The sequence below is a fragment of the Lineus longissimus genome, chromosome 13 (assembly GCF_910592395.1).
Source record: "Lineus longissimus chromosome 13, tnLinLong1.2, whole genome shotgun sequence".
In the NCBI taxonomy this organism is placed as follows: Eukaryota; Metazoa; Nemertea; class Pilidiophora; order Heteronemertea; family Lineidae; genus Lineus; species Lineus longissimus.
Genome location: NC_088320.1, coordinates 1,085,559 through 1,111,330, shown reverse-complemented (window position 1 = coordinate 1,111,330; position 25,772 = coordinate 1,085,559). Strand labels below are relative to the sequence as shown.

The window sequence follows — 25,772 nt, the reverse complement described above, 5'->3', positions numbered from 1 at the left end:
ATTTTAATAGGATTAATCTCCCGACTTGAGATTATTCCGGACGCTTTTGTCCGAAATCAAAACATTTTTCCGCGCAAAGAAAAGGTTTGGCTCTTGAAGTGACCGCCTGTCTTGAATGAAGTTAGCCCCCAAGCGGCGCAGGGATGGGTGACGCTCTATCTCAAAATGATTCAGCATCATATCATTCGGGTACAACGCACGATTTTATTCCAGCTTCAACAAGGGTGCAAAGTGGTGCCACTCAGTTTGGTGAGATCCGGACGCCATGTTTGGTTCAGAATGATTTCCTTTGTTGGCAGATTGGCGTGATGCTAGTTGTTCAGAAAGAAAAAGTACGAGAATCGTCCGTCATGTTGCATGTTTTACGGTAGGAGCAGCTCAATGCTGAGTGCCCAAATTGATAATTCCAATCAACGATGATGTAGCTCTCGTGGCTCGGTCACCCGGGCTCGGTCACTGGCTAGGCATACATGAGGAACTGGTCATCTCTGCAGTCATGCACATGGGGTTGAAGAGAAAGGTCCACCTCATATGATATCGCCCACACACAGGCGAGGGAAATAGCCCGTATCTTGCTGCTCATGCAAATGAATGGCGACCGATGCCATAAACAAAGTTGGCTGGTCATAATTTATGGATTTTTTCAGAAAGCGCGTCCCCCTTAATTTTCAATGCAAATGGTGCCACCAGCTGTTTCCCAAAAACCTCTGGCACATCTCAAAGTGCTCAGAATTAAAAATTACCAAATTGTTTATGAACGCCTATAGAATCGGGGCTTCACCTCGTCACCTAGACCCATAAATCATCGCCTAACAATCGACGGCTAGCTCTTGTGAACGATGACGGAGAAACGTCGGAACAATTGTTGGACTGATTCACGTTTGAAATCGGATTCCGCTTGGCAAGTCAGCCCGTCCCAAGCGGTTGAGTCCCCATTCAAAGGACAACTTTTCTATTCTTTGGGGTAAAATTGGACAAGTTTTGCATAGTGTGGCGTGGACGTGTCTCTGACAACTATACCGTGTTTATCATGGACTTCAAAGACTACCGAAGTAGACTAATTTGCTGTTCCATGAACTCCACACACCCATACTTTTAAACCCGCAATATCATCATCGTATATGAAAATAGTACTTCACATCAAATGATAACTATCAGGCCCAGATTGATGGAAAGACCATTTCCGACTCGCCGCCATTTTGTTTTATCACTCCGCCATGACTACAACGTCCAAAAAGAAAACACCGGGTCGTTTGGATCCTATCGTGACCCCTATTCACAGTCAGTTGAAATCAACGAATGATGACGACGTTTTGATACCAAGACATTCCAGTGAGACATCGCTGGCGCAGGTTTCACAGCGTTTAGTTGCACACCATCGCAACTGTTAATCATTAGCAAATGATTAGTACAACTGAAATGATCTGTCACCGAATCGCAAAACTAATTAAAGTAGTTCCACTTAGTCTTGCCTGAAATACTGCGCTTTTTGCGGCCAAAACAAGCCGCAGATGTGCAGGATATTTTCGTCAAACTAGGGATGAAATAATTCTGACACACATCGAATGTTGTTGTGAGAACTTAATGCGTTCCGGGCCGCCCGTGTAAGTGACTTCCCAAGAGGTGCAGGCCAATTTGCCCGCCGGCAGATGCGGTTCAAAATCAACCGCTACACTGGAGTATCGGTAACTGTGCGCAGCGGGGTAGCAGTCATTACTGAAAGTGATATACACGTTGAGGTTCGTGAATTCCAGATGCTTTGCGGGCACTTTTGGGACCATCTCAAAATCGGCCAAAAATGAAGAACAGCCGCAATAGCATTTCGCAAAACGATCATCATCAAGTGTTCTTCTCTAATATAATTTATGATCGTTCGGGGTACTGGTTGTTGTAGACCATTATATCATAGTCCCTTCTTGGATAAATGCTCGAAACAAAAAAAACGCGATATGATCACACCCTATTTCCTGCAAGGAATGGCATTTCAGCCCCATTTCTCCGATCCGCTAGAAAAGTGGAGACATAAAACGCTGGTCAGTAGAGTGCAGTCCCATCATGACAGATCGCACCCCCTTGACTTGGTTTTGGAGCGAATGATGTCGGTGAAGTGTTAATTAGGAGTAATTCTTGTTCTAGTGGTAAAAATTAATGATGTCTATTTTACTGGTGCAGCATACATTATTTCACCAGAAGGTACTACACCTCATCGGCGTTTAAACTGACGCGCACCTGAATACTGTCCAAAACAACGCTCTCCCCACCTCGTTTCACCTTCTTTTCTTCCAGCATTTCCCAAACAATGAGTCATTAGTCATTTGTCTTTAAGCGAAGCCCCTTCGTAACCATAGGCCTAAATTCCCTTTGTTTACTGTCTTATCAGGGCTTATCCTGATAACATCAGCCCCCACCAAACTTTTAAGGGAGTCAATGGCTGATATGAATAAAGACTAGCAAATGGATTTACTTCAGTTTTGTACAGAAAGGCCTGGTGTAAATGTACATGGAGTTTTAGATAAAAGCATTTGCTAGTCTTTAGTCATATCACCCAATAGGCCTATGTCTTTACTTTATCGTTTTCACGGGGGTGGCGGTATGGCACACAGAACAGCAAATCGCCGCTCCATTTCCAACTCCATTTAGGTGATCTAAAATATAATCATCAATCATAATTAATAACAGTTTATTGAGTCGGCGGGGCGAGGGGCGAGAAACACTCAGGAATCAACCAATCACAGTGAAGCTATCAGTCGGAACGATTATCAGATATGACACAACCTCGTACCAGTCCTAGCAAGAGATGAGAGTGTATACATGTTCAACTTTTCATTGATGCAGTCTTGGGTAAATTCCCGTGCGTATCCTTTGACCCACAAAGCCTCTGCGCACTAGTTCTTTCTTGGTATCTTCCCCGGGTCTTCTTCGAGAAGACGTTGGTCATCCTGGCTCTACACATTTGAGTTGGCCCGCCACACTGAGCCAGGTGGTGAGGGGACTAATGCGTAATACGCGGAACAACTTCATGACAGAAAACCAACAAGACCCCCTCCTTTCTATTAGCAGGCGCAGGAGGACCATCACTCCGGCCCTCTCAGTAGGTACTTAGCAAAATTTGTTCAAAAGGATTCAATTTGCAATGACAGTGCCGTTATTATAATATGATTTTATCCTTTCTCTGTTTCGTTTGTGATATTCTGGTGAAATATTGAACGCATTGTTATGCAGTGGTACGTGTAATGAGAATCCCGCTTTCAGCAAGCAATCCTTCGAGGAACGAGGCCACAACAACATTGAATGGCAGTAAATTACGTTGTTGCCCTCGCATCCAGCCAATCAAATCGATATAATTCCTACCACGTGACGGCGAGGCGTGCATGTCAACTGCTTGATGACAGTTTCAGAACATTGTGTTCAGGAATGATGGATTACTGCCGCGGGAACTCCCCCGTGCTTAAGGCACCATCATATGGTCGCCATTGGGACATTAGCACGTAAGCATATCCACTGGAACAGTCATACACAACAGCCACGCTAGCTCAGTCAGAGCAAATGTTCAGGTGCCGCAGCAACTGCAAATAACCTGATGTTGAAAATGCAGCCAAACCTTGGTGCCTACCCAGTGGAATCTTTAATCCAAGCTTCACCGGGAATAGTACACCCTCTTCTCTACAATGGATACGTATACGTACCCCCTCCGACCGTGGTCGCTGGACCTGGATATGTCGGACAAGTCGCGGGAGACATTGGGCCATTTCCTTTAACGTCCCTGCCAACAGGGCTTCAAGTCACACAGACTCCTCAACAAGGAATATTCTCAACTGCTTTGCCAGTTCCAGGGACTGTTTTAACGACAGGGGGACAAAGTGCTTTGAATTATGGATACCTTCCTAACTACGCTGGATTTCTACCGGGGTTATCACAAGGGATTATACAGCAGGTCACACAGAATCAGACTGTGACGAATGTGAGCGTGGGTATTCAGACTCCGGTGTCAACCCCTGGACCTTGTGGACAATCTGTTCCTTTGCCGAGTTCTATTACCTTACCGCAAGATCTGTCACAGACTCAGAGGATGCCCCATGTTTTAGCTGCGCCTCCTGTGCGGCAAGCAGTCCACACTACTCTATCGTCTTCTTCCAGTGTCAACCTCGTGAACAAAGAAGCACAGACTATTCCAGTGATGTCGCTGCCACCAGCGCATGACGGGTTTTCATCACAAGGAACTGATGCAAGGGAGTCTGCATTTACTGCCACAGGGGCAGGGATACGGGGTCAAAATGGTGCAAGGGTTCTCAACCCCGTTACGACAGCTTTACCCACTCTTAGCAGCGGAGGTTCAATAAATTCGCTCAGTTCGCTGACTGGGAGTATCGGCGTCGATTGTGACAACAACCGCCTGTCGTCTTCCCCGGAAGGAAAACAGTCGCCTTCGCAGGAACATCATGGACATTCACCTTTGGCGAACCGATCCTTTGATTCTAGTCGCTTCACCATCTCAGAGAGAGAACAAGCTCCACAAGGTTCATCCCAGGCCATGGACCCTGTTCACCTCCAACAAAGACAGTTCCAAGACCACAGACTTCACTTCTCCCCATCATCCTCGAGTTCATATTCGCACGGAACGCAATTTCAATTCTTCGACAAAGGTAAATACAAATAGAATTTTCAATATTTGTTCATCATGCATGTTTGAGGAACGCGACCAGCATAAAACACTTCGTATTACCTCTTTATTCATTCGAAGTGTGATCTATACTTCTATTTGTCCGAATGTGAGAACTCACCACAGTTTTCAAACGTTTGCCAACTCCGGCTGTCAATATGGTACACATAGAGTAACAGTGATACCTCTGTTGTGTACCGCCCAAACCCGTGGTGGCATAAAAAGAGACGTGTCCGTACATTTTTTTCTTCGTCTAAGTTTTCTTGTTAATAGTTTAGGTACCATCAAAGATACCGATGTGCAATAACCTCAGGCAGGACAATAACCTATACTGCTTCTTGCTATGATCGAGAGTCAAGATTGATTACACCCGGTCGGGGCTACCAGTTGGTTTTAGTTAGAGGTTTCTTGACACGACCATCATAAATACTTGTGAAGTTCTTAATTTGTCATACTTCCCAGCGCTCACTGCATTCCTCGTTCTTGCCTGACAGGCGGTAGTATTAAGTGTTTTGAATACAAACGAAGGACACCAAGGCCAACAGTAGCCGGTATTTGGATGATATGGCTTGGCAAACACTTCGTTATCAAGAACCTACTTTCTCCCTTTCAATTTATGCAACAATAACATTTACGTATGTACTGTACAATGATGTTTAATTTGACCACTGGATCATGATTGAGTAGTTGCATTTAATGCTAATGATCTCTCTCATAAATCATCCAGGACTACGATATGTAATTACAAGTCGTTATATTGTGTGTTGATATGTCAATTTTTGCATGAAATTCGAAACGCAACAGCAACCATTTTCGGATGACGACGTTCAACAACAGATTGTATGACAGAACTCGGAATGGTCACGATGATCATCACAACAACCACAGTCATTCACTGGTGGACTCTCTGAGCACACCCAACTCTATCTATGTAGATGGGTGTGCTCCGAGATATTTAGGGGAAAACTGTAATGTCTCCACTGGACTCCATATTCCACGACACGGATACCCTCCCGAACAATCAGATGATGCACTTCACAAGATGACTCGCCCATTGTCCTCCCGGTCACAATACAACCTCGTCAATCATGAGAGGGTAATGACGCCTGAGACAGAGTAATTGTCAAATTTCCGGGCCTACATTGACCCGGCACATATGTTCCTCATGTAGGGAATTTCTCATTGTGAAATCACCATGCTTCATTCTAGAGTTGGCTACTCTTTACATACTTTTATACAAAATGTTAAACATAACTGAAAAATCTAAAGAAAGTGCTCATGAGACACGTGCATGAGGTGCATTCCTGTGAGTAAGAAAATTGTGGGTTTCACCCATTTTATCGAAATGGGAAAGGCACTTGCCCACCTTCTTGCGGCATCTTCACTGCCAGGGCTTATTCGACGAATACAGTGGTAAGAGAAATGGAAGCCTCCTTTTCCACCCCGAGCCAAATAGTAAGGCAAGTTGTGGAAGCGCAGCGATTGCATTTCCTTCAGTTGCAATTAATCGCTCTGTGTGCGGCAGGCATTTTGTAAATACTCGAACAACTGGCCCAAAGCTATAACCATGTTTATTTGTACAGCGAAGGAAACAGCCGAACGTGCGGGCGATCGGAGAAAGTGAGAATGAGCGGAGAGAAAAACTCACGATGACTGATTTATGACATGTGGCGATCGAAATCGCGCGAGAATCAAGGGAATCTACTTTCGATCTCAGATTTTCCTTCGTAGACCTCTTGTGAAGAGAAGAGGCCGGGAAGGGCAGGTTCTTCGAAGAATCGCAGGTTAGATTCTTGCAAGGCATTGTAACTCAGTTTCAACTCAGAGACCGCACAATCGGTCAGTTCAAGCTACCAATTTCTTTCTTCCACTGACGCTATTACCTTTTAATGTCAGAATTACCTGTGTTGCCCACCGTTTAACCTCGCTAATTATCAATCAACAAAGTTCCAGAAGCCTTGTCAGCCACCTTTCATATTAAGTGGTGTAAGCTGCCTTGTGATGGAAGAACCTCCAGCTGTCGGAATGGGAGGCAATCTACCTCTACAAAGTGCTAAAATTGTTGATATTTTCAGGCGTTGCCGGGTTAAGGAGTCGATCCACCTTTTCAGACGATGTTTTTGAACCGCATTAGGGCAAATATTTTGGATTTGCGGAATATAAATGTAAACTTCATTCATTCATTCACGCTCAATGTCATGTTGCTTGGGGTAGTGACTGCTGCCTCGATCTTTAGATGACAATTCCTTGAGATCAGTACCAGTGAAGCTATTCTGGCGAAAAAGAGCAAAATTTAAGCTTTACATTCTATCTGAGTTTCAATTACTGCAAAATGGGAATGTTCGAACGAATTCATGTCACGAAAGATCACAGTCTCACAGTTTAATGAACGCAGTTTTTGAAGCAAAGCTGCAAATTCATGGGATACTTTTGGAATAACCTTATCCAAATATCCGATCACGTCCTCAACATTACATTACTGAGTTCTATTACTCAGAACTTTCTCTTTCACTTGAGAAAGTCGCGTCCAACTTTTTGCAGTTGCTTCCCCACAATACCAAAGATTCCTAATCGTTTTTCCGATCACGTATTTGCCATCACCACATAAAGTTCCTTTTCGATGTTCGACACAAACATTAGAAGCTCTTACTTTAATATCCCCCGTTAGGGTTAAGTGGTGGGTGTGGCCGGGACAGACGAGGGGACGACTTCCAATACAAGTCTCCCGGAATGGATCAAACTCATCAAGAAGAGGGGCATTTCAAAATCACAGTTTGCTGTTGATCGTTTTCTCTCTGGTGTTGTTCTGACTGACGTGTCTTTTCATTCAGTCGTTTTGGATGAAAGTTTCGAAGGTAAAGTTTTAAGAAATAGCTTAAACGACTGTACAATGCAATATGTTTGCAATCGCATCCGAAGATAGTTCTGCACTGACAACGAAACATGAATGAACATCATCAGCATCAGCGGCTGGTGTGTGAATAAGAGATTTCATTTCTGGTCTCTTCTCGAGCTTTTGTGAGTCTGCCCTCGTCATTCAGAAGGGTGTCGCCCAACAAAAGAATCATGCAGTTAGAACTCATAGGATTAAAAACACCATTTCTCAACTTTTTTCAGCCTTGCTATTCTATCCGAAAATCCTTCGGTGAGACAAATGAAAGGTGTGTGACCGTGCAACTCGATTTCTCCTCAGATTCTCCTCAAGTTTGTCCAAAGGGCGTTTGAGATCGTTGGACAATGGCTTTGCCGAAGTCCCAAGCTGGCGGTGGACTTCCAATAATTGCCTGCCTGGTGGTGCCAATGGCACGGCTGGTGCTCATAATTGTTTCATCCATTAAGACAGGAATTCTTATTTAAAACGATCTCATCGATCACTGTCAAATCAAACTTGATTGTCAAACTCGGCCGGCCAGTTTGCTTGGGGCCCAATAAAGTAAATGTTTAATTATGCATCTAGTACGCTGATGCTGCAGGAGAAGGTAGCTTTCATCTTGCTGCGGATATACGCAGTCGTTACGAGGAATTTTCTTTATTAATAGCCACTAGAAATCTATTTTCGTCCAATCGGATGTGTCATTAGTATTTTCTCCGATCCTGTGATATGCAAATTGACCACTCACCTGGCTAGTTTTTCGCTTCATGTCAATTTCGTATTTGGGCAAAAGATATGATGTTCTGATTGCATATGGTTTGGTATATATGTCTTATCTGGTTTTTAAGGATCCAGGGTACTATTAAACAGAAAATAATTTTGTGTGGCCATCGACATTTCATTGACGCTCTCTTGTATTTTCTCTCTTCAGATCTCGATCCGAATGACCGGTTACGAAAAGAAATGGCGGACAGCACCAGTGATAGTCACGTGCACGAGGAGGTTGCCATGAGCGACGTTGTTTTGTCTAAAAATGGAATTCACTCGGACCAAGAGAGTATAATGTCAGACGACGGAAGTGACGAAACACTAGACTCTCATTCTGTTTCCGGCAAGTCTCGGCGGCGACGGACGGCTTTTACAAGTGATCAGTTGCTAGAACTAGAAAAGGAGTTTCAGTGTAAAAAGTATCTTTCCTTAACTGAACGCTCACATATTGCCCAGACTCTGAATCTAAGCGAGGTGCAAGTAAAAATATGGTTCCAAAACCGCCGCGCGAAGTGGAAGCGTGTAAAAGCCGGATTTGCGCACGGAAAGCAGCCGGACCAAACCAAACCAAAGATTATTGTGCCAATTCCAGTTCATGTGAATCGCATGGCGATTAGAACTCAACATCAGCAGTTTGAAAGGACAAGACATCCAGGATGCCCTTCTCAACAAACTGCATCATAACGCCTAATTGAGTCACCTAGAATTAGAAGACTGTGCCTCATGTTTGACAGACTCTCTGACTACAGCAGATGATCACCCTTTTGGCCGAAAGTATTGAACACCGTAATCTCCCCCAAAAATCAAAATTAGTACAGTGTTGTAATTTGCTCAGATCCTGTGACCGTACCGGCGATGCAGAATTCACTACTTCTGATTGGACAATATACTCACGCCAACGGAGATTTCACCAATAAAATACTGCTATAAGAAAACCTCAAGCTCGATCTGATAATTCCTTTGAAAACATATGTTGACTTCCTAATGTGCTTTGCAAAACCATTTCCAGTTGATCAACTGGATTTACGACAATAAATTCTACTGGTATACTTCAAGACGCCTTGTTTTTAATCATAGTCAGAGTTGTATGATTGTTCTTATAGACTGCAAGTTTTGTAAGTAGGCCGAATTCGATTAGCTCGGATTATTGCGACTTCTTCCGACATAAAGTCTAGCCTGCCAGTGGCTCTGTTTTTCTCTTCGCGCGACGCCGAAATAATTACCTTGTGATTCCATTTCAATACCGCGGTGTGAATCAAGCTTCCAGATAAACAACGGCACTCATGATTTCGGTTGCGCCGGTTCCGATCGAAATTAAACAACCGATTCTTAGTCTGAGCGTTTCGGACGCTGGAGCTATCCGGCATCTCAAATGTCCTTTGTCACAACAATGCAAGTGTTTTCGCAGATATGAGCCCGGTTTTATCACCTCGGAATTATCTCCAGTTATTCAAGCCACGCGTTTTGAACAACACTCTGTCCAAACCAATCAAGGAGTGATACTCTGCTCCGCCTTTGTGATCGAGAATATCAATCCAACACTTAAACTAATCAAGATTCTCTATTAAAATCGCACAATAGTAGCTGTTACATTTACACCCAACATCACAATTACAATAGCCAATCATATCGACCTGTGGCCGTTTTGTGCCGCTAGTCCGTCGGGCGGGGCGCCGGTGTTTGGATTTTATACAACGCCACCTGCCCAAGAAATGACAAGCCTGCAATTTCACATTCCTCGGTGTTTATAAGAGAAATTAGAAAACAATTCGTGGACTAACTTCAGACACTATCATCTTTTTCGCCATATTTGAATACAAAACTTCCTGGGGTATGATAATATTTGCAGTGAAGAAGAAGGAAATACGACCCCGCCATCTTGACAGATTCAACCAATTTCGCCGACGACGAAACCCAAATGAAAGCAGCACCGGACAAAGGAAAATAATTTATTCCATACGACGAAATCAGTTGACTGAAATGATAGCACGTGGGATGAATTGCAGCAACTTTCGCTGTTATTTTATTGTTGACTTCAAAGCGCTCCGAAATGAAATGTGCAAACTGAACAATGGTGTCAAAAATAAGTTGTCGTCTGCTTCCATTTTAAATCCGGAGATTAGATCAGCTCGGATGTTTCCGGAATTCCGACTCTGCCTCTTTGCGGACCATCATTATTATTTATATCACGATTCACATCGCCATCTACCACTGGCAGTCGAGATACCATCCTGATACAGCGTCAGCCAGCTATATATAGAAATTGGGCGACAATCCCCTCGACTTTGCCAATGCCATTGAGGCTGCGTACCTCACCGTGGACTATGGGACATACGATAAGGGGGTGATAGCTCGTGGAACCGAAGAAATCTCATTTCATCTTTCAGAATTGATAACAATCTGGCGGTCCTTGGACGGTCCAATCATCAGGACCACGCATAGAGACAAATAATAATTCATCCCTCGCAAAAGCGCAGCACTGACATGGGGCTAGTTGGCGCTTGACAAAGACAAGGACGCCATCTGCCAAAAGCCACCTGTAACTAGGAAATATCACAATCTAGTCACAATCAGGGTGAAGACAAGGCGGAAGAAGACGGCACGAATTCGTCACAGTGGTAAAGACAACAAACTACATTTGGTCCATGGTCATTAGTTCTCGAGTTGTAGCCGTTTTAGTACCACAAAAGCAGTGGCTCAACTTGAGAGCTGAGTGTCGTAGTTCTTTGTTCCGGTTCAGGTAAGTATGTAAGGTCTCGTTAGGGAGTTTTTCCCGAATGTACGCGATGGTGACGTGCCCCATTAACAGGACGTAACATCTATTTTAAAATGCGTCTCCAAAGTGAATGCATGAGGACAACCCATTTGTGTCGTAACACGTAGACTCGTTTAAAAATACCACAAAAGCCAAGTTTCCGCGAAGTTATGTCACTTGTTGTCCGACTCCTGTTCATCTGACAGTGACCTCAGTATTTGACCAATCAGCTTTATACCGTGAGCATTTTCGTGTATGGGTCAATGAATTTGATTGAAAATCACAATTTGAATAGAGGGTGGTTTGGTAATCTCTCTGACGTAACGTACTCAATACGGGTTGAATTTGGCTGTGCTCCTGGTATGACAGACCGGTTTGGGGAACACAAGCGTTCAGTTGTGTCGACGCCAAGTCGAAGCACTGGTTCAACATTGGTGAGTTCAGCCTGATTTCTCCACAACTTTTTCTCCCCAAATTTTGTGACTATTTTCTGATACAATGTACAATCTTATCTTATCTTTTCATTTTCATTTCTTGCAGACGCCAGACACGTTGTCCTGTCTAGCACACCCAATGCTGCCCAACCGGTTTATCACAAGATACGACGTGAACATCACCATGGTGAGTTATTTTTCTCGATCGAAACTTCCTTGATCGCACATACATGTATTCTTTTGAAACTTCTCATCTCTGCAGCAGTGGCGGATCCAGAAATTTAGGAAAGAAGCGGGGGGGGGGTGGTGCTGCCCCACCAATGAGAACTCATGATAGAGCCGAAGGTGCAATCCTGAAAATGAGGTGGAGGATTCTTGAGGAGAGGTGCCCTAAAATATCAAAAAGGGATGACTCATGCGGGACCCCTAAATCCGCCACTGCTGTTCTGAATATTTCCACAATCGGCTTAGCTGACCTTTGAAAGGAGGACACTGTTAGCCTATACCCTATCTATGGTACTTTATCGTTCTGGCAGCAAGAAAATGAGACGATCGGTCATGTCTGCCATGTTTTATGACGTCACACGCCACGTGCTTGGCGCAATGTGTAACGTGCTCATAACACATTCTATCCCTGTACCAATCAGCCCTTGATACTGTGACATGTGACATGTATGATGAGGACCTTGACCGGATCAGAAAGATAAGGCATACAATCGAAGTAGTTCAGAGACATTTACATGAAGACATGGCAGAAATTACCAATCGTCTCGGTGATCAATAAATCCTAAAGGCTAGAGGAGGTGGGAAATACCCCACGTATTTACATCACAATGGCGGCAACTTTAGGTTTTTATGCATGCATGTGAGCATGTTTTCGCGGTAGGAAGCTGCTGAAAGCCGCAGCAAACCAGCAGCAAACAAAGACATAGGCTACTTAAAATCTCTTTCGGGAGCAGTAATAATCTCGTCACCATTGAGTTTCACCTATAGCTCCTATACAAGTATAAAGATGGTGTGCGAAGATAAATTTCGGCCATTTTGTTACCATTTTAATATCTAACTGTATGCGCCTGCTTAATCGCCCGGCCGCGAATTTTTTTTCCTGAACCTTTCGGGCAGTACAGTGTACATTTGTACACAGGTTCTCAGCCAATCAGACTCCGATAAATATGTGTCGTCATCGGGGCGTCATCATGAAACTTAGAAGTAAGCTTGTATTGTTTTGTGCTCGTTAATCAAATTTGAAGCATACAGTATCAAAATATACTGGTGGAAGACCATACACACGAGGCAGTATCGAAAGACAAGTCTCATTGCAGAGAAACATATTCCTACTGGAGGAAGACCATTCACATGAGACATTGTATATTCATGCTCAATATGATATCTGAAGGACTATCCCTTGGATCTTGGAGATGGGCTATTGTTATTGTCCTTTCTGTAGGTATGTTGCAGGCAGCAGAAATAACTAAAATATCTAAAATCTAAATAACAAGGGAAAAGAAACGCGTTATAAGAATAAAATATAAAGAGTAAAAACGAAAAAGAAAAATGTTGTCCACAACCGGATTCGAACTCGTGACCTTTGGATCGAACATCGTATTCTGCCATTTCTGACGAGCGCTCTACCAACTGCTCTAAAGTTTGTAAGAATTCTGACGTCATGTATTTGTCGAAATCTGATTGGCTGAAAGTCCCTGTACAAATGTTCACTATAGTGCCCAAAAGGTTCAGGAAAAAAAATTTGCCCGCCCGCCCTTTTCAGATAGACAGTTAGCCCATCTATCACTTCGATCTATCTACCGTAGCTGTCATGGCCAATTCTTTTTTCTTTCAGAAGCCCCGACGTCCTTTGAACTTTCAAGAAATGGTTGGGTTTGGTCAAGGGACTGGTATTGGATCTGATATATTATCATTGTTGTCACACCTTTTCGCTAAATATGAGGTCTTGAAAATGCTTGGTATTGCTCCTTGTGAGGTGTTACCCAACGTTAATGACGCCTGTCTGTATAAGTGGTACATACTTGACACCTATGGCGAAGGATGAGCCAGTTATTTTCGAGTTTGTACTTTGGGTGCATCTCGTTCCTCGGGTTGCATTGCACCCGCGACCCCATAGGAGTTCCTGGTCTTGTCTCTTCGCCCCCAACCCCGATAAACTCTATGTACCGTGAACGAATGCTCATCAGGTCGACAGCTATTTGACGACGTAAATCCATCCATATTAACTGGCGCTGCGGCTGCGCTCAATAGACTCCGTTGGGGAGTCTGAGCCTGATAGGGTGTACCAGTCCAGCCGGTTATGTACGGTTGGTATGCTCTATGATATGGATCTCCAGCCACCTGTCAGCTAGGGGCAGACCCCAGTGTCTCAACCCTGGGTCTCAGAGGCGGTAACTTCTAGTCAGGCAGCGCGCTATGTCTGGTTAGGCGACATGGGTTACCAGGGCATCCACAGCCAAAATGGTTTGCACATGGAGGTCATCGCGACCGACTTGTGAGGGGGAAGAAGTGATGTCCATGGCGGTTTCAAATTGATCTGACGACCCCCGCGTCTTCTGGACAGGGAGGGGTTCATGTGGCCAAATCCTGTCAGCTAAATCCTATCGTTAGCATCGTTCGCGGTACATGGAAACCAAGGGCATGGAACCCTTTTTTGTCTTGGTTTAATTTCTCTGAGGATTTCAATGATGATATATATATTTAGATCCACAGGTATAGTCGGTACATGTGGCGACTCGCCACATGAACATTTTAAAAGTTTTTTTCGAGCATTGTTATAAGTTATGAGAATAAATTTCTTCTTTGGACGTGTTTTTTTTTACCAGAATGACAATCAAAAAGTTTGTCACTGGAGAATTTCCCCATCCCCCACCCCAGCCCTAGAATAATATACAGACTAAATAGTGTCTTTGGACTGTACTGGTAATATAGGTCAGTCACAAAAAATAAAATATATATTGGACTGTACTGGTAATATAGGTCAGTCACGAAGAATAGAATATGTATTGGACTGTACTGGTAATATAGGTCAGTCACGAAAAATGAAATATATATTGGACTGTACTGGTAATAGAGGTCAGTCAAAAAAAAAGAAATATATATTGGACTGTACTGGTAATATAGGTCAGTCACGAAAATATCTGAAAGTCTGTGCCCCATTGTTGACGAATATAATATCGTGAGGACTTTATCAATAGTCACGGTCCCTGGCCCCTCCCACATAAAAATGATTAGCAAGGTCACTGCAGGCAATAGCTTCAGCATTGTTATTGTATAAACATGTCTTAAACATTATAAACGGCCCTATTTGTGGGGTTACATTGGGTTCTTGCTGGGGTAATGATGTCCATGTCCGATTCTGCGTTTTGTGGACTTGTAAATCAGTCCAGCAGTGACATTGCGTTTTGTGGACATGTAAGTCTGTCCCGCAGTACCAAGTTTCACCCCAGCAATTACCAATAAGACCTGCACGTGACCTTAAAGTAAATAGCTATGCAAGTGTGGTCGAGACAAAACGAGATGTATGCATTGGAAGAAGGAAATATGCGAAGAGTAGCTGGAACTGTCTGTTCAGCTCTCGTTTATGAAACCATGGGCGATTTGAAAGACGTCTCCTGAACAGATCGCCCATTGTTCACTGAAGCAGCATTCGAATTGTCTCCAATTTTTTTCAGGTGGATTGCTCCATCTTGTGTGGTTTCGCTGTCCCGACTCAAGAATCGAGCCAACGCGACCGAGGCCACTTCTGAGAGATAAATATTCAGGATGCCAGATTTGTGGAACACAATTGAGGTAAATGAGATAAAATTCGATAAGCTGGCTACAGTTGATGAAATGAGGCTTTAGGTCCGTCATCATGTGACTGATATTGGGACAAACCCGAGGCAGGTTGACCACCATTGCCTGACAATTGAATTTAATTGATTCATCTTATTAGTGCCAATGAGGCTGTCACAGACATAAACATGTGTATAGACATATTACTGATATGCTATAATAGATTTTTTTAAAACACGTCATTAAAAAAAAATTGTATATTTCAATGTTTCTTGGTATCTAAATCTTCCCTTTCTGTTCCAGGCCAGTAGTCAAGAGCCATGATCAGGGAACAGCAGTTCCCAGCGGAATTGACCCTTTTCTTGTTGTAATTCATGCTGTTGGCCCAGAATGGGTTGACACTCACCTGTTTTCGACCCTGAAAATTAAACATCGAACATTGTTACTCTTTGTTAAAAGTGAATCTTGCAAAATATGTGCTTATTCCTGAAACAATAGCACTTCATGTATGTACTCGCTGATCCAGAATATTGCTATTTCTTGTTCCGTTTTCAATGTGGCAATCCATTTACCGTATCTGAGCTATTTCATAGCACAAGAAGTGCAACATTACAACAATGGAGCTATTTCTTGATCACAGCAAAAATGTGTTTCTACATTGTTTTACTCAAATGATGCATGGATGAGCCTTATTGACATATTTGTTTTCAAGAGGAATTGGTTGTAGGTTTTCTTTCTTTTTTCCTAAGGCAGGCCTAATTTAACAGAAGGCCTATATTTTAGGTAGGATATTATTTATACTATAGGCCCATATCAGTTTTGAGATCAATTTCCTCTTGAAGACAATAAACGTCAATCGAGTCTCTGCACCATTTTGATTGGGCGGTTTTGGGCTAAAATACAGTACAAGAGAATGCTCCATTGGTGTTAACAGATGTTTTGGTCCGCAATCAGTTCTTGCCACCTTGAAAGCGGTCACGGTTACTTACGACTTGTACATTGTTCAATTGTTATTATGCTATTGTCATTTGCCTTTGCCCCCCCCCCCCATCCTTATCGACACTCAAGTGCACCACCCTCCATCCCATGCCCCGCATGCGCACTGACCCAACCTCTGATCCCTTGACACGCTTGCTCAAGCGGCTCAAGCGGCGTCAGCAGTATCAACGTTGTGTTATTGTATTCCAAGTTTTGCATTATTCATATGTATGTACTTGCCAAACAAATGTTGTCATATCATAACCTTCGTCTCTTGTCCTTCGGTCAATAAGTGTGCGGATCACTCCGAACAAGTTCGATCAACACACTACACTATCTTCACGTGCAACAATTTACGGTCAGCCTTTTCTGATTCCGCATGCCCGCCACTAAATCTAAGTTTTGTAGTATATATTATATACTTGCCCAATAAAAGTTGCCATATCATCAGCCTTTGTCTCTTGTCCTTCGGTCTCTCAGCGTGGGGGACACTCTCGAAAAGTTAGATTTATGCACTAACCAAACGACACCAAATGCGCCTTCCTCGCCAAAATACCTCACGCCTGCAGACAGGGACGAAATAGCCCAGAGTCTGTACCGTAACTTAATTTGCATCCCGTTTCAATCCAGAATGACATATCATCAGCCTTTGTCTCTTGTCCTTCGGTCTCTCAGCGTGGGGGACACTCTCGAAAAGTGAGATTTATGCACTTACCAAATACACCTTCTTCATCAAAAATACCTCACGCCTGCGGTCAGGGACGAACTAGCCTGTACCGTAACTTAATTTGCATCCCGTTTCAACCCCGAATGAGATAGCCAACTTGTATGTAAGCAGTTGACGATCGAGAAGAAGAGACAGTTTTTCCAAGCCTTGCGGAGACCAACGTCTATGTGTGACGACAGTTCTGAAGAGCTCTGTCTGGTTTCCTATATCTGTATAGTCATCATGGTATCGATGATTGAGCCGATTTACGAATATCGCGTAACTGAACTTAAGCAGGATTTCATGACACCACAGACCATCTTTCATACATCTTCGCTCGTGAGGGCTTGCGAAATCTGCCTAGATAATTTTTTTTTACTGACAAAGTCCCATTTCTCCACTACTCGCGGAACTGGCGCTCAATGTGTGTATCTATGTGTCCCTGGAGTTCGAAGGATGTGACATTACAGAGCGTCCGATTTAGTCTCGTAAAGAGATGCGAATTATTCCAGGACATTCAAACTTGTGTTGTATCCTATCCTTGCGATGTGTGGTTGTCCCTACAGAGGTGCTAAAAGCCCTGTCTCTTTAGTATTGGATGAGGCATCCTGCAGACAGTCCGTTGTACGCTCTTGAGAGAGACACTGACACCCCATCTCTGCCCAGAGTCACCCGTGCTTAGAGTAACTGGTAAACCGCAATCGCCACCTGCCCAAGAAATGACAAGTCCGAACAATCACGAAAAACCCCAAATATTATACATTTCTTCCTGAATAATTCTTACAGTGACCATTCTCCCATGAAAGACAGTTGGTTACGCTAGACAAAAATTTTAAAAAAACGAGGGTCAACCATTGAACTTTTGAGATATGTTGAATTTGGCACAAATCAGCGAAAAACGCACCAACTGGCACTGGACGGCATTTCAACACGGGGCCGACGCACATCCCAAGTTCAGTGTACACATACGTCGGCAACAACAGTAAATGCGTTGTTTCTTGTTAGCCGCCTATTGAGTAGCGCTCTAGGTTTCAGAAACTCCAGAAAAACATGTATTTGCCAAAACAACTGCTGAATTAACACTGACGTACTGTGAGGACCGAGAAATCAATGATTTTAGGAACTACGGTTAGGGCTTGGCCGCGCATGAATACAAAAAAGTCCCTAATGAGACCTAAGTTATCATAAAGCGACAACCACAACGATTTGCCGCAGAGGTTTATCAAAAAAATTTCTGTCAAATTTCGTGAAACACAGTAATAGCCAAAACGACGCTACAAAAAACGATGTTGAACTTAATAAGCAAACGTTTCTTTACCCAATGAACAGTTGTTTACAGTGTAAGCAAGTCGTTGAACCAAATAATATCGCGGGGAAATGGCCTCGGAATCTCGGCGAGCCCAGGTAGGCCCTACCAATTCATTCATTCATTCAATCATTCAATTCATGCATGCATGCATTTCACTGATGTGCAATGCAGTGCAGAAAGACTACCACTAAATTTCTAATCTTGGCACCAACCTGTAGCGCTTGGTTTTAACTTTATTATATGCACCAGAGTATACTATTAGATATGTACTGCTCTACGCCCCCCCCCCCCCCCCCGTGACCATTGATATGCTGGCAATTGGCATGCGTGGCCATGGCACAACTTGACAACTATAGTTTTCAATAGAGTTGCCTGATGACCCATATTTTATTTGTTTCAGGAATTGTATTCTGAAGTGATGTATGATCTGATCGATGAAATGACACTGGGGGTCTGTTTCGAAACTCATCGCAGTGCTAAGATTGGGACGTTGTTTTTGGCCGACCTGGATCCAGAGTAAGTGGTGAAAGTGAACACCAATCATTCACAGAGTTATGAATATGTTAGTGTCAGCAGATTGTGTAACCATGTATGTAGTAAGTCGAGATATCTGTCTGATTGAATAAAGATATTCATCCAGTAAAATCCATCAACACTTTAACTGATGAGAAGACTGTCCAAGACGCAGTCACCAGGCCAAGAAACCCAGTTGGTTCAAAAAACTGTTGTGGCATCCCGCCTTGGAGGAGCAGTACTCCCTGGACCTGGAGAATTTAACTCCCAAAGTACAATACAACCGCTGAAGAAGTTTGACAAAAATATTTATGAGTGATGGGCTGAAATATTGTCGTGTGTGTAAACTGGGTTTATCAAATCAATGAATTTGTCCAAACTCTGCTATTCTCTATTCCCTTTTTCAGGTCGAATATTGCATTCAGTAAGTATAACATATCTTGTAAATGCTATCTCTGTAGGATTGAATCAAAGCCTGTAGTTGAAGCAACTAAGACATGTTAACTGCTAGCTAGTAGTTGAGTAAAGAACTAGCATGATGTTTTTAAAGATTGATTCGACACTTTCATCTTTTATATCAATTCATTGTTAACTATGGCTATAAAAAGGTAAATTTTCTGAACACTCGAGTGTCCTAACACAGCAGCTAAGTTGGAAATTTGCATCAATTTATCATTTAAGAAACCGTAGATGAGAAAGGCCTTGATGTGTTCGGACAGGTCCCAATGAAGAAACAGCTGGAGTGTGTCTGTCCAAGTTGTAGTAGGAATCTTGCAGCCTCTAGGTTTGCCCCACACCTGGAAAAATGTATGGGAATGGGTAGGAACAGCTCAAGGATTGCAAGTCGAAGGTACGGCCATTGAAAGTGAACTCATGAATACAATGAAAATGTCTTTAGACAGCAATTGCCGATTTGACTTGTAAATGGACCATGGATGATCTGGATTTTTGAACCCTTGAAAAATGATGCATTTCATAAGCAATTCTTTTGTACCCGGCAGATCCCTAGAGTACATTCTTTGCAGACACCATGATCCATATCTTTTCCTGACATATCAGTACTGTCATTTCCGAGCTGTGATATTTCAGGATCGCCCGGGCTGGTGTGAAGAAGGAGAACCACAGTGATAATGAACTCCAGAACAGTGATGATGAACAAGACTTCGAGTGGAATGATAGGAAAGGTACAGATTTAAATACGGTCGAACTGAGGCGTGTCAGGGCTTCTGGTTTTGAATGGCTAACATTGTCACTGCCTTCTTATAAGAGAGGTCTATCAACTGACTCGTGGCTGATAAGGAAATGCACTGCAGCTTGCTACATGTATGCTGAGTACAGTGAGAAACTAGGTCCTGTTAGCATTCCAAGCTGGATTGAAAGACGACCCAAGTTAACGTTTTCTTTTCACTTTCAGCACGAAGGAGGCGAGACCGAGCGTACGCTAATTCTCCTCGGCTGAAGACAAAGTCAAGTCGGCCAAAAAATGGGAAGACAAAGCTCAATGGTGGTTAGTCCGTTTGCCAATTTCATGTCTTGCAACTGACGCTTGGCCACAAAGTGTTCAGACAGTCAGGGGTCCCATCCATTCTTGTAAAGCAAACTAGTTCAACAAGTTAAATCAGTGAGCCCATTGCTTCCATGTGCATGATGTATGGTCACTTCTGAGTCACTCATTTCCCTCAGTTTTTATGTGAATGTGTACCCCAACCTTGGCTCTTTGAATTGCAAATGTTTCAATCCTTTCTCATCTTCAGGTGGAACCGGTGGTGATGTCCACAGTCAGCCTCTTGTGATTGAGCCACCGATGTACGAATCGATGACCCTTGATGAAAGGAAGTCACTCTTACTCATGGTAAATTTAAAAAGAATTCGTTCTGGTCGATTTCTGAATATGATCAGATGTAATCGACATGCTTAAGATCTTTGAATGAGTTATGGCTACATTGTCTAGTTATCATTCATGCATTTGGAGAGCAAGGCGTTATCAAATCTTGCCAACTGTTACCCGATTCAAAAGGTTGCTGAGCACTTTGAGAAGTTTTGAACACCAGTCCATTGCATGATAACTTCATTCTGGTGGTGCTATCTTTTTGTCACACGTAGCAGTGATTACTGGTATACATGTTATTGCAGGAAGCAGCAGTTTAAATGGCTTGTTTGCACGTCACTGAAAGAACTAATTGGGTTACTTCTATTTTCAGACTTGTGGTGTGATATCGGAGCATACAAAAAAGATGTGTACCAGGTGCGTTGTCAGGAAGTCTGCTATGAACCCTTTTCTGTGCCTCAATGGGTGGATCCCAGCAAAGTAACTGGTCAAGTGGTCCTGGATCTACAGGCATGGAGAAGGATTCGATCACAAGTTACTCGCGCCTCTCACTTGAATGGGATCTTCACACTTTCAGCGTCTGTGTTTCCCCAATTTTTATCACTAGAGAAGAAGCCTCGCAGCATTAGCTGTACTAGTTGTTTTGGAAATACCTTCCCAAAGACCAGTACTAACTGAATCATGAGAGAAAAGTTTTATCTTCTCAGTCAAAGGCCGAAGCATTCCAACTACTGGCGAAATGTCTTACTCAGTCACTCTCAAATTTCATAATGATATGCTTGTTCCAGATCGATGAAATGTCCCCAGCATTCTGACGACCAGAGGAAAGCTGTTCGAGGGTATCTCCTTGGGCAAAGGTGAGTGTGATGGCATAGGGTGAGGAGTTCATATATGTGACATCTCTTTCTTGTTGGTTAAAATGACCATGTGTCTTTGGCAGTCAGATACATTAAATAATTTTACCTGTGTACATTTACATCATGCACATGTCAATCAAAGGCAAGATTTCTACCTTTTTTCTTATTCTTAATTGTGAATTTTTTCGTGGTGTTTCAGGCCTTATTCCTGCCGTACACGACATGAGAGGAGGTACTATCTTCTAGCGTAGATGACTTAGAAGTAGCATCCTTTATTACTAAATTCTAGCTTTAATTTCTATTTTAATGCACGAGTTTTTCATAGGTTAATTTAAGAGTAGCCAGTTCCAGGTCGTCTTTGTCCTGGATGTGCTGTAAACCATGAATTTTATGAGTGATGGACCTTGCTACACTAGCATTTTTTATGATTTTTTGTATAGGACATATATCCTTCTCTTCTAATTTGGACTGTGAATCTTTAATCTTGTTTTTAAACATTGTCTAACCATCCTTCTAAAAGTAGCATGTTCCCTTCTGTATGTGTACTAATTTTTTTCTCTTTATGTTTTTTTTAAATAACCTGCTTCTACAGTGTGTCTTTCATGTCATGATACAGTTTGTAGTAAAGAATGACTTGTGTGTATTGTTTGAACGTTACCTACAGCAGCAGCGTATAAAACGCTGTCAGATAGATTTGCCTGCCTTCCATTTATTTACAGTTGTGACTGTCAAATGCTTCTGGATTGTGGTCTAACTTCCAGCTCACATGTGTCGGCCCGAGCTCGAGATGCCATTGTCAGGTCACATCTTGAGCATGTATCTGCATATTCCAGTCTGGTATACTCAATGGACCATCTCTCTCTCTTCTTACAGCTCTTGTCTCGACCCGGTTGATGAAATTCATGTTGACATCGACACGTACGATGATGGAGACAGTCAAGCTATGCGGGACACACTGCAATGGGAGGCCGCCTCTGCTCCTTCACCTGCCGATTCTACTTCTACTACTACAAGTAAGTTGACTTTTTTTCTTCAACTTCAAGCATTTCCAGTAATGTAAGTTCATCCAGGAGAGGAAGGCTTAGGTTTGATTTAGGGAATTGATACTGAACAGGAGTCTAGTTCAAAGAGGTGTTTCTTGTGTCACCAAACACCATGAGGGCAGAGCTGATATATGAAGGCCAAAACTGAAGTAGCTGAAGTTCAGGTGAAATGACAGCTCCTTCTACAAGTCTTACAAGGGCTATATAGAGGAGAGTTACATACGTTTATTCAACTCCTGTGTTTTCCAGGTAACAGTTCAAAGAAGAGGAAGAAGTGTAAATCAAACTTGTCAAGCAAGAAAAAGAAAAAAACCTTAACGAGACCAGGATCAAGAGATAACAGTGCCGTTACAACGGATGCTGGCAACTTGTACGAGTTTGTTTGATGTAAAATACATATCTAAGGCTTTAAGGTGATACTCCTGTACGTATTGTACTTTCTCTTTTTGTTTTGCTCAATGAGTTACATTGGTCGATCATTCAAACAAAATTGCATTGAAGTGCAAGTGATGAAGTACTGGGCACTTTCATGGCAACATAACTACCATCAATGGCGTATGCCACAACAACACCCACAATGGTTTGGTATAGGGTGTCTTTCTCCTGTAACTAAGTGATGTGGTATTGAGTGATCAGTTGGTGTTTGTATATGAACTTACAAAGGGAAGGGAACTTGAAGTAATGTCACACTTTTAGTCCAAGTAAGGTTATTTGTAGCTTGTAGGGCTACAGAATGATACTTTTGAAGATTTTAGAAAGTGACCTGCCTAAGATCTTCTCAATATTTGCAAGTATGCACCCCCTTTGCACAATCGACACACATCACAATATGCCCCCAGTCTTTGAGAATATACGTAACATTGACTTCTCTTTTCCTGCAACATGTGCAGAATAAATTCTCACATTTCAAGTTGTTTTTCTTTGTGATCTTTTTTCTGATTGTTGGTTGTATGGACCCGGCCTAGATACAGTGTGAGACCCATGAATTTCACAAACTTCCTGTATTGGACTTGGTTGGTCTGAATTTGGATCAGCACTGTTACTGGATGTATGCAACGGAACATTAAAAATTCAACAAATTGAACTCTGAATTTGGAACTATGCTATTTTTACTTCAAAACTCAAAATTCGGCAAATGTTGAACTTTGAATTTTTAAACTATGCTCTTCTTGGACTTCAAAATTGAAATTTTAACAAATATTGAATGGTGGTAAGAAATAAAGAAAAAGTATTTTAAAAACATAATAGACGTCCGTTCATAGCATATGCGTGCGTAGTGACCCCTAGATCATGCCATTGATGGTTGGCTGAAAAGAGTGGAAATATCAATGTCAGTCCAATTTGTCGATTATCAAAAAACTTCCACGGTCAACTACCAGTTTACTTTTCACCATTTTACTTGCCCGACTGTCCGGAATATCATATCAAAATTTCAGATTCACAACCCCACGCAGTATTTGATGCTTCGCGGTCAAACATTTACAATTTAACTGCTAAAAGGCTTAACAAATCAATGGTGGTCTTGTCTCACACTTCAGTGGTGAAAAGTTATTTGTGTTTTTTTATAAAAGATGGTGAATTTAGGTAAATAGCATTCCGCGATAATGAGGTCACTGCAGCTGCTGCCCTCTTTTTCCCCATCGCTGAATTACAGGCAATGTCGGACAAACATGCGGTTTCGTAATGGATTCAGGCTTTCTAACTAGGGCAGTTAGATTCAATCTGGCACATGTCCGAGTGTTGGAAATACTACATAATTGTTCTGAATATTTCTCTCTCTGACTCTATGGTATCATTCACGCTAAAAACAATGCAGGGTCAAAGATAATTGACTTTGAAATAAGCTCAAATTCGTAGGAATAAGTGTCGATGTCCGACTGTCACGTGACTAAAACGTCATCAATATCTTATTCAAATGACCTTGTGAGCGAAAAAGGTAGACACTTTGGTACTCAGTTTGAAAAGCGTCTCTGTCCTTTTGGGTGTAACGTTGTCGAGGACGAGTTTCACTTTTTTGCACGATGTCCCTCTAACAATAAATTAAGAGACGAGTATCTCACAAGTATAAATTTTTATAAATGTAGTCAATTATTTTCAAATCTGGATTTTATTTCTATTATAAGTAGTAATGACAGTAAGATTATTTTAGATACCGCTATTTTTATCTCAAAAGCCTTTGAAGAAAGACAAACAGCTCTTCAGGGGCACTAATTAATAAGTCATTGTGGTCTTATTTTAATTACCATATACATGTAACTTTCTTTTAAAAATATTTTTGAATGTGTTGTATTTGTATATATGTACTGCCATACTGTCTTATCCTTTGGTAGTTGTGCAATAAATTGAATTAATGAATTATAAATTGTAACGTCGCGGAATGCTATTCAATATTTGAAATTTTTTAATTTTGAAGTCAAAGAAGACCATAGTTCAAAATTCAAACATCAATAGTTGTTGGATATTTCGAATTTTGAATTTTGAATATTGAATGAGCCTTTCTGGGCTTTCGTAGGTCTGTAAGCAGACTCATTATTGGTTGAGTCTTGAAATTCTAATTCTCTAACCGAATTTCGAAGGGGAATTCCATTGGGAAAACCCATTTGTCAGGTGCGGCCATTTTGTTTTCCATATATGGCAAACGCGTCATAATTTATTCATTTATTGATACGAATGAATTGACGTTTTTGGTTTTGGAAATCCCCATTGAGTTCGCGCGCCGGTCACCGCACTGAATGACCTACCTTTTGTTTTAGCGCGCGATAATTAGTTCGCTTAGCTCTCGCAAGGATCCCAATTTTTTTCTCGAAAAACGTACATTCTGCATGCAATGACGATGCTGCATAAATTATGCTATATATGGAAAACAAAATGGCCGCACCTGGTGTGAAAAAATAAATCGCCTGCCGCCAGCCTGAAGTATGTGCATGTCTACAGACAAAAATGTATACATGTACATGCCCAGTAAAACGAAAAATGAAGTTCATTCCGATCGGTCGTGTTGAATGTTCAACTATATTCCAAAAATTCTTATTATTTTATAGATGATTTATAAAAATGCAACTCCCTGGTTATCGCCCATTCTAGAGAAAATGGTGTTTTACTCATTAAACTGCTGGTTTCGTTTTACAGTTTACCACAGCTGGGACGTCCGTTTTGCTTTCTAATTCAAAAACTTATCCCAATGGACAATATATAATTCCAACAGACGACCTCTGATGAAAGCCCCCAATGCTCGACACATATAGGCCTCCTACGGGATCCCCCGG

The 25,772-nt window shown here is 42.3% G+C and overlaps 2 protein-coding genes and 1 long non-coding RNA gene across 5 annotated transcripts; all 3 read left to right on the top strand.

The window, feature by feature from the left end:
* The first annotated feature begins 2,889 nt into the window (after positions 1–2,889).
* On the top strand, positions 2,890–9,355 carry LOC135498282 (homeobox protein slou-like). Its single transcript, XM_064788523.1, has 2 exons — positions 2,890–4,643; positions 8,464–9,355. Exons 1-2 carry the CDS (start codon positions 3,581–3,583, stop codon positions 8,982–8,984), a joined length of 1,584 nt encoding a protein of 527 aa, XP_064644593.1. The 5' UTR covers positions 2,890–3,580; the 3' UTR covers positions 8,985–9,355.
* A 2,043-nt stretch (positions 9,356–11,398) lies between these two features.
* On the top strand, positions 11,399–16,672 carry LOC135498304 (uncharacterized). The gene is made up of 4 exons (XR_010449040.1): positions 11,399–11,489; positions 11,596–11,676; positions 13,330–15,287; positions 15,576–16,672. It is a non-coding gene; the product is annotated as an uncharacterized LOC135498304 (long non-coding RNA).
* Positions 16,673–18,161: 1,489 nt separating this feature from the next.
* Positions 18,162–25,764, top strand: LOC135498290 (ataxin-7-like protein 3). Of its 3 annotated transcripts, XM_064788538.1 has the most exons (13): positions 18,162–18,360; positions 18,666–18,781; positions 19,186–19,202; positions 19,460–19,628; positions 19,868–19,962; positions 20,193–20,285; positions 20,533–20,630; positions 20,980–21,023; positions 21,395–21,463; positions 21,663–21,695; positions 22,337–22,476; positions 22,756–22,930; positions 25,636–25,764. In XM_064788538.1, the coding sequence occupies exons 1-12, from the start codon at positions 18,334–18,336 to the stop codon at positions 22,890–22,892; spliced, it is 1,038 nt and encodes a 345-aa protein (XP_064644608.1). In that variant the 5' UTR covers positions 18,162–18,333; the 3' UTR covers positions 22,893–22,930; positions 25,636–25,764. The 3 variants fall into 3 exon arrangements, with proteins under 3 accessions (XP_064644608.1, XP_064644607.1, XP_064644609.1); XM_064788537.1 differs by lacking the exon at positions 25,636–25,764 and having other exon boundaries at positions 22,756–24,591; XM_064788539.1 differs by lacking the exons at positions 21,663–21,695; positions 25,636–25,764 and having other exon boundaries at positions 22,756–24,591.
* Positions 25,765–25,772: the final 8 nt, after the last annotated feature.

Excerpts from the sequence above, each read along its gene's own strand:
- LOC135498282 (XM_064788523.1), top strand. The coding sequence starts at position 3,581 with ATGTTGAAAATGCAGCCAAACCTTGGTGCCTACCCAGTGGAATCTTTA. Across the intron at positions 4,644-8,463 it reads ATTTCAATTCTTCGACAAAG|ATCTCGATCCGAATGACCGG; the intron begins GTAAATACAAAT and ends TTCTCTCTTCAG.
- LOC135498290 (XM_064788538.1), top strand. The coding sequence starts at position 18,334 with ATGGCCTCGGAATCTCGGCGAGCCCAG. Across the intron at positions 19,963-20,192 it reads CGAGTGGAATGATAGGAAAG|CACGAAGGAGGCGAGACCGA; the intron begins GTACAGATTTAA and ends TTTCACTTTCAG. Across the intron at positions 21,464-21,662 it reads GGGTATCTCCTTGGGCAAAG|GCCTTATTCCTGCCGTACAC; the intron begins GTGAGTGTGATG and ends GTGGTGTTTCAG.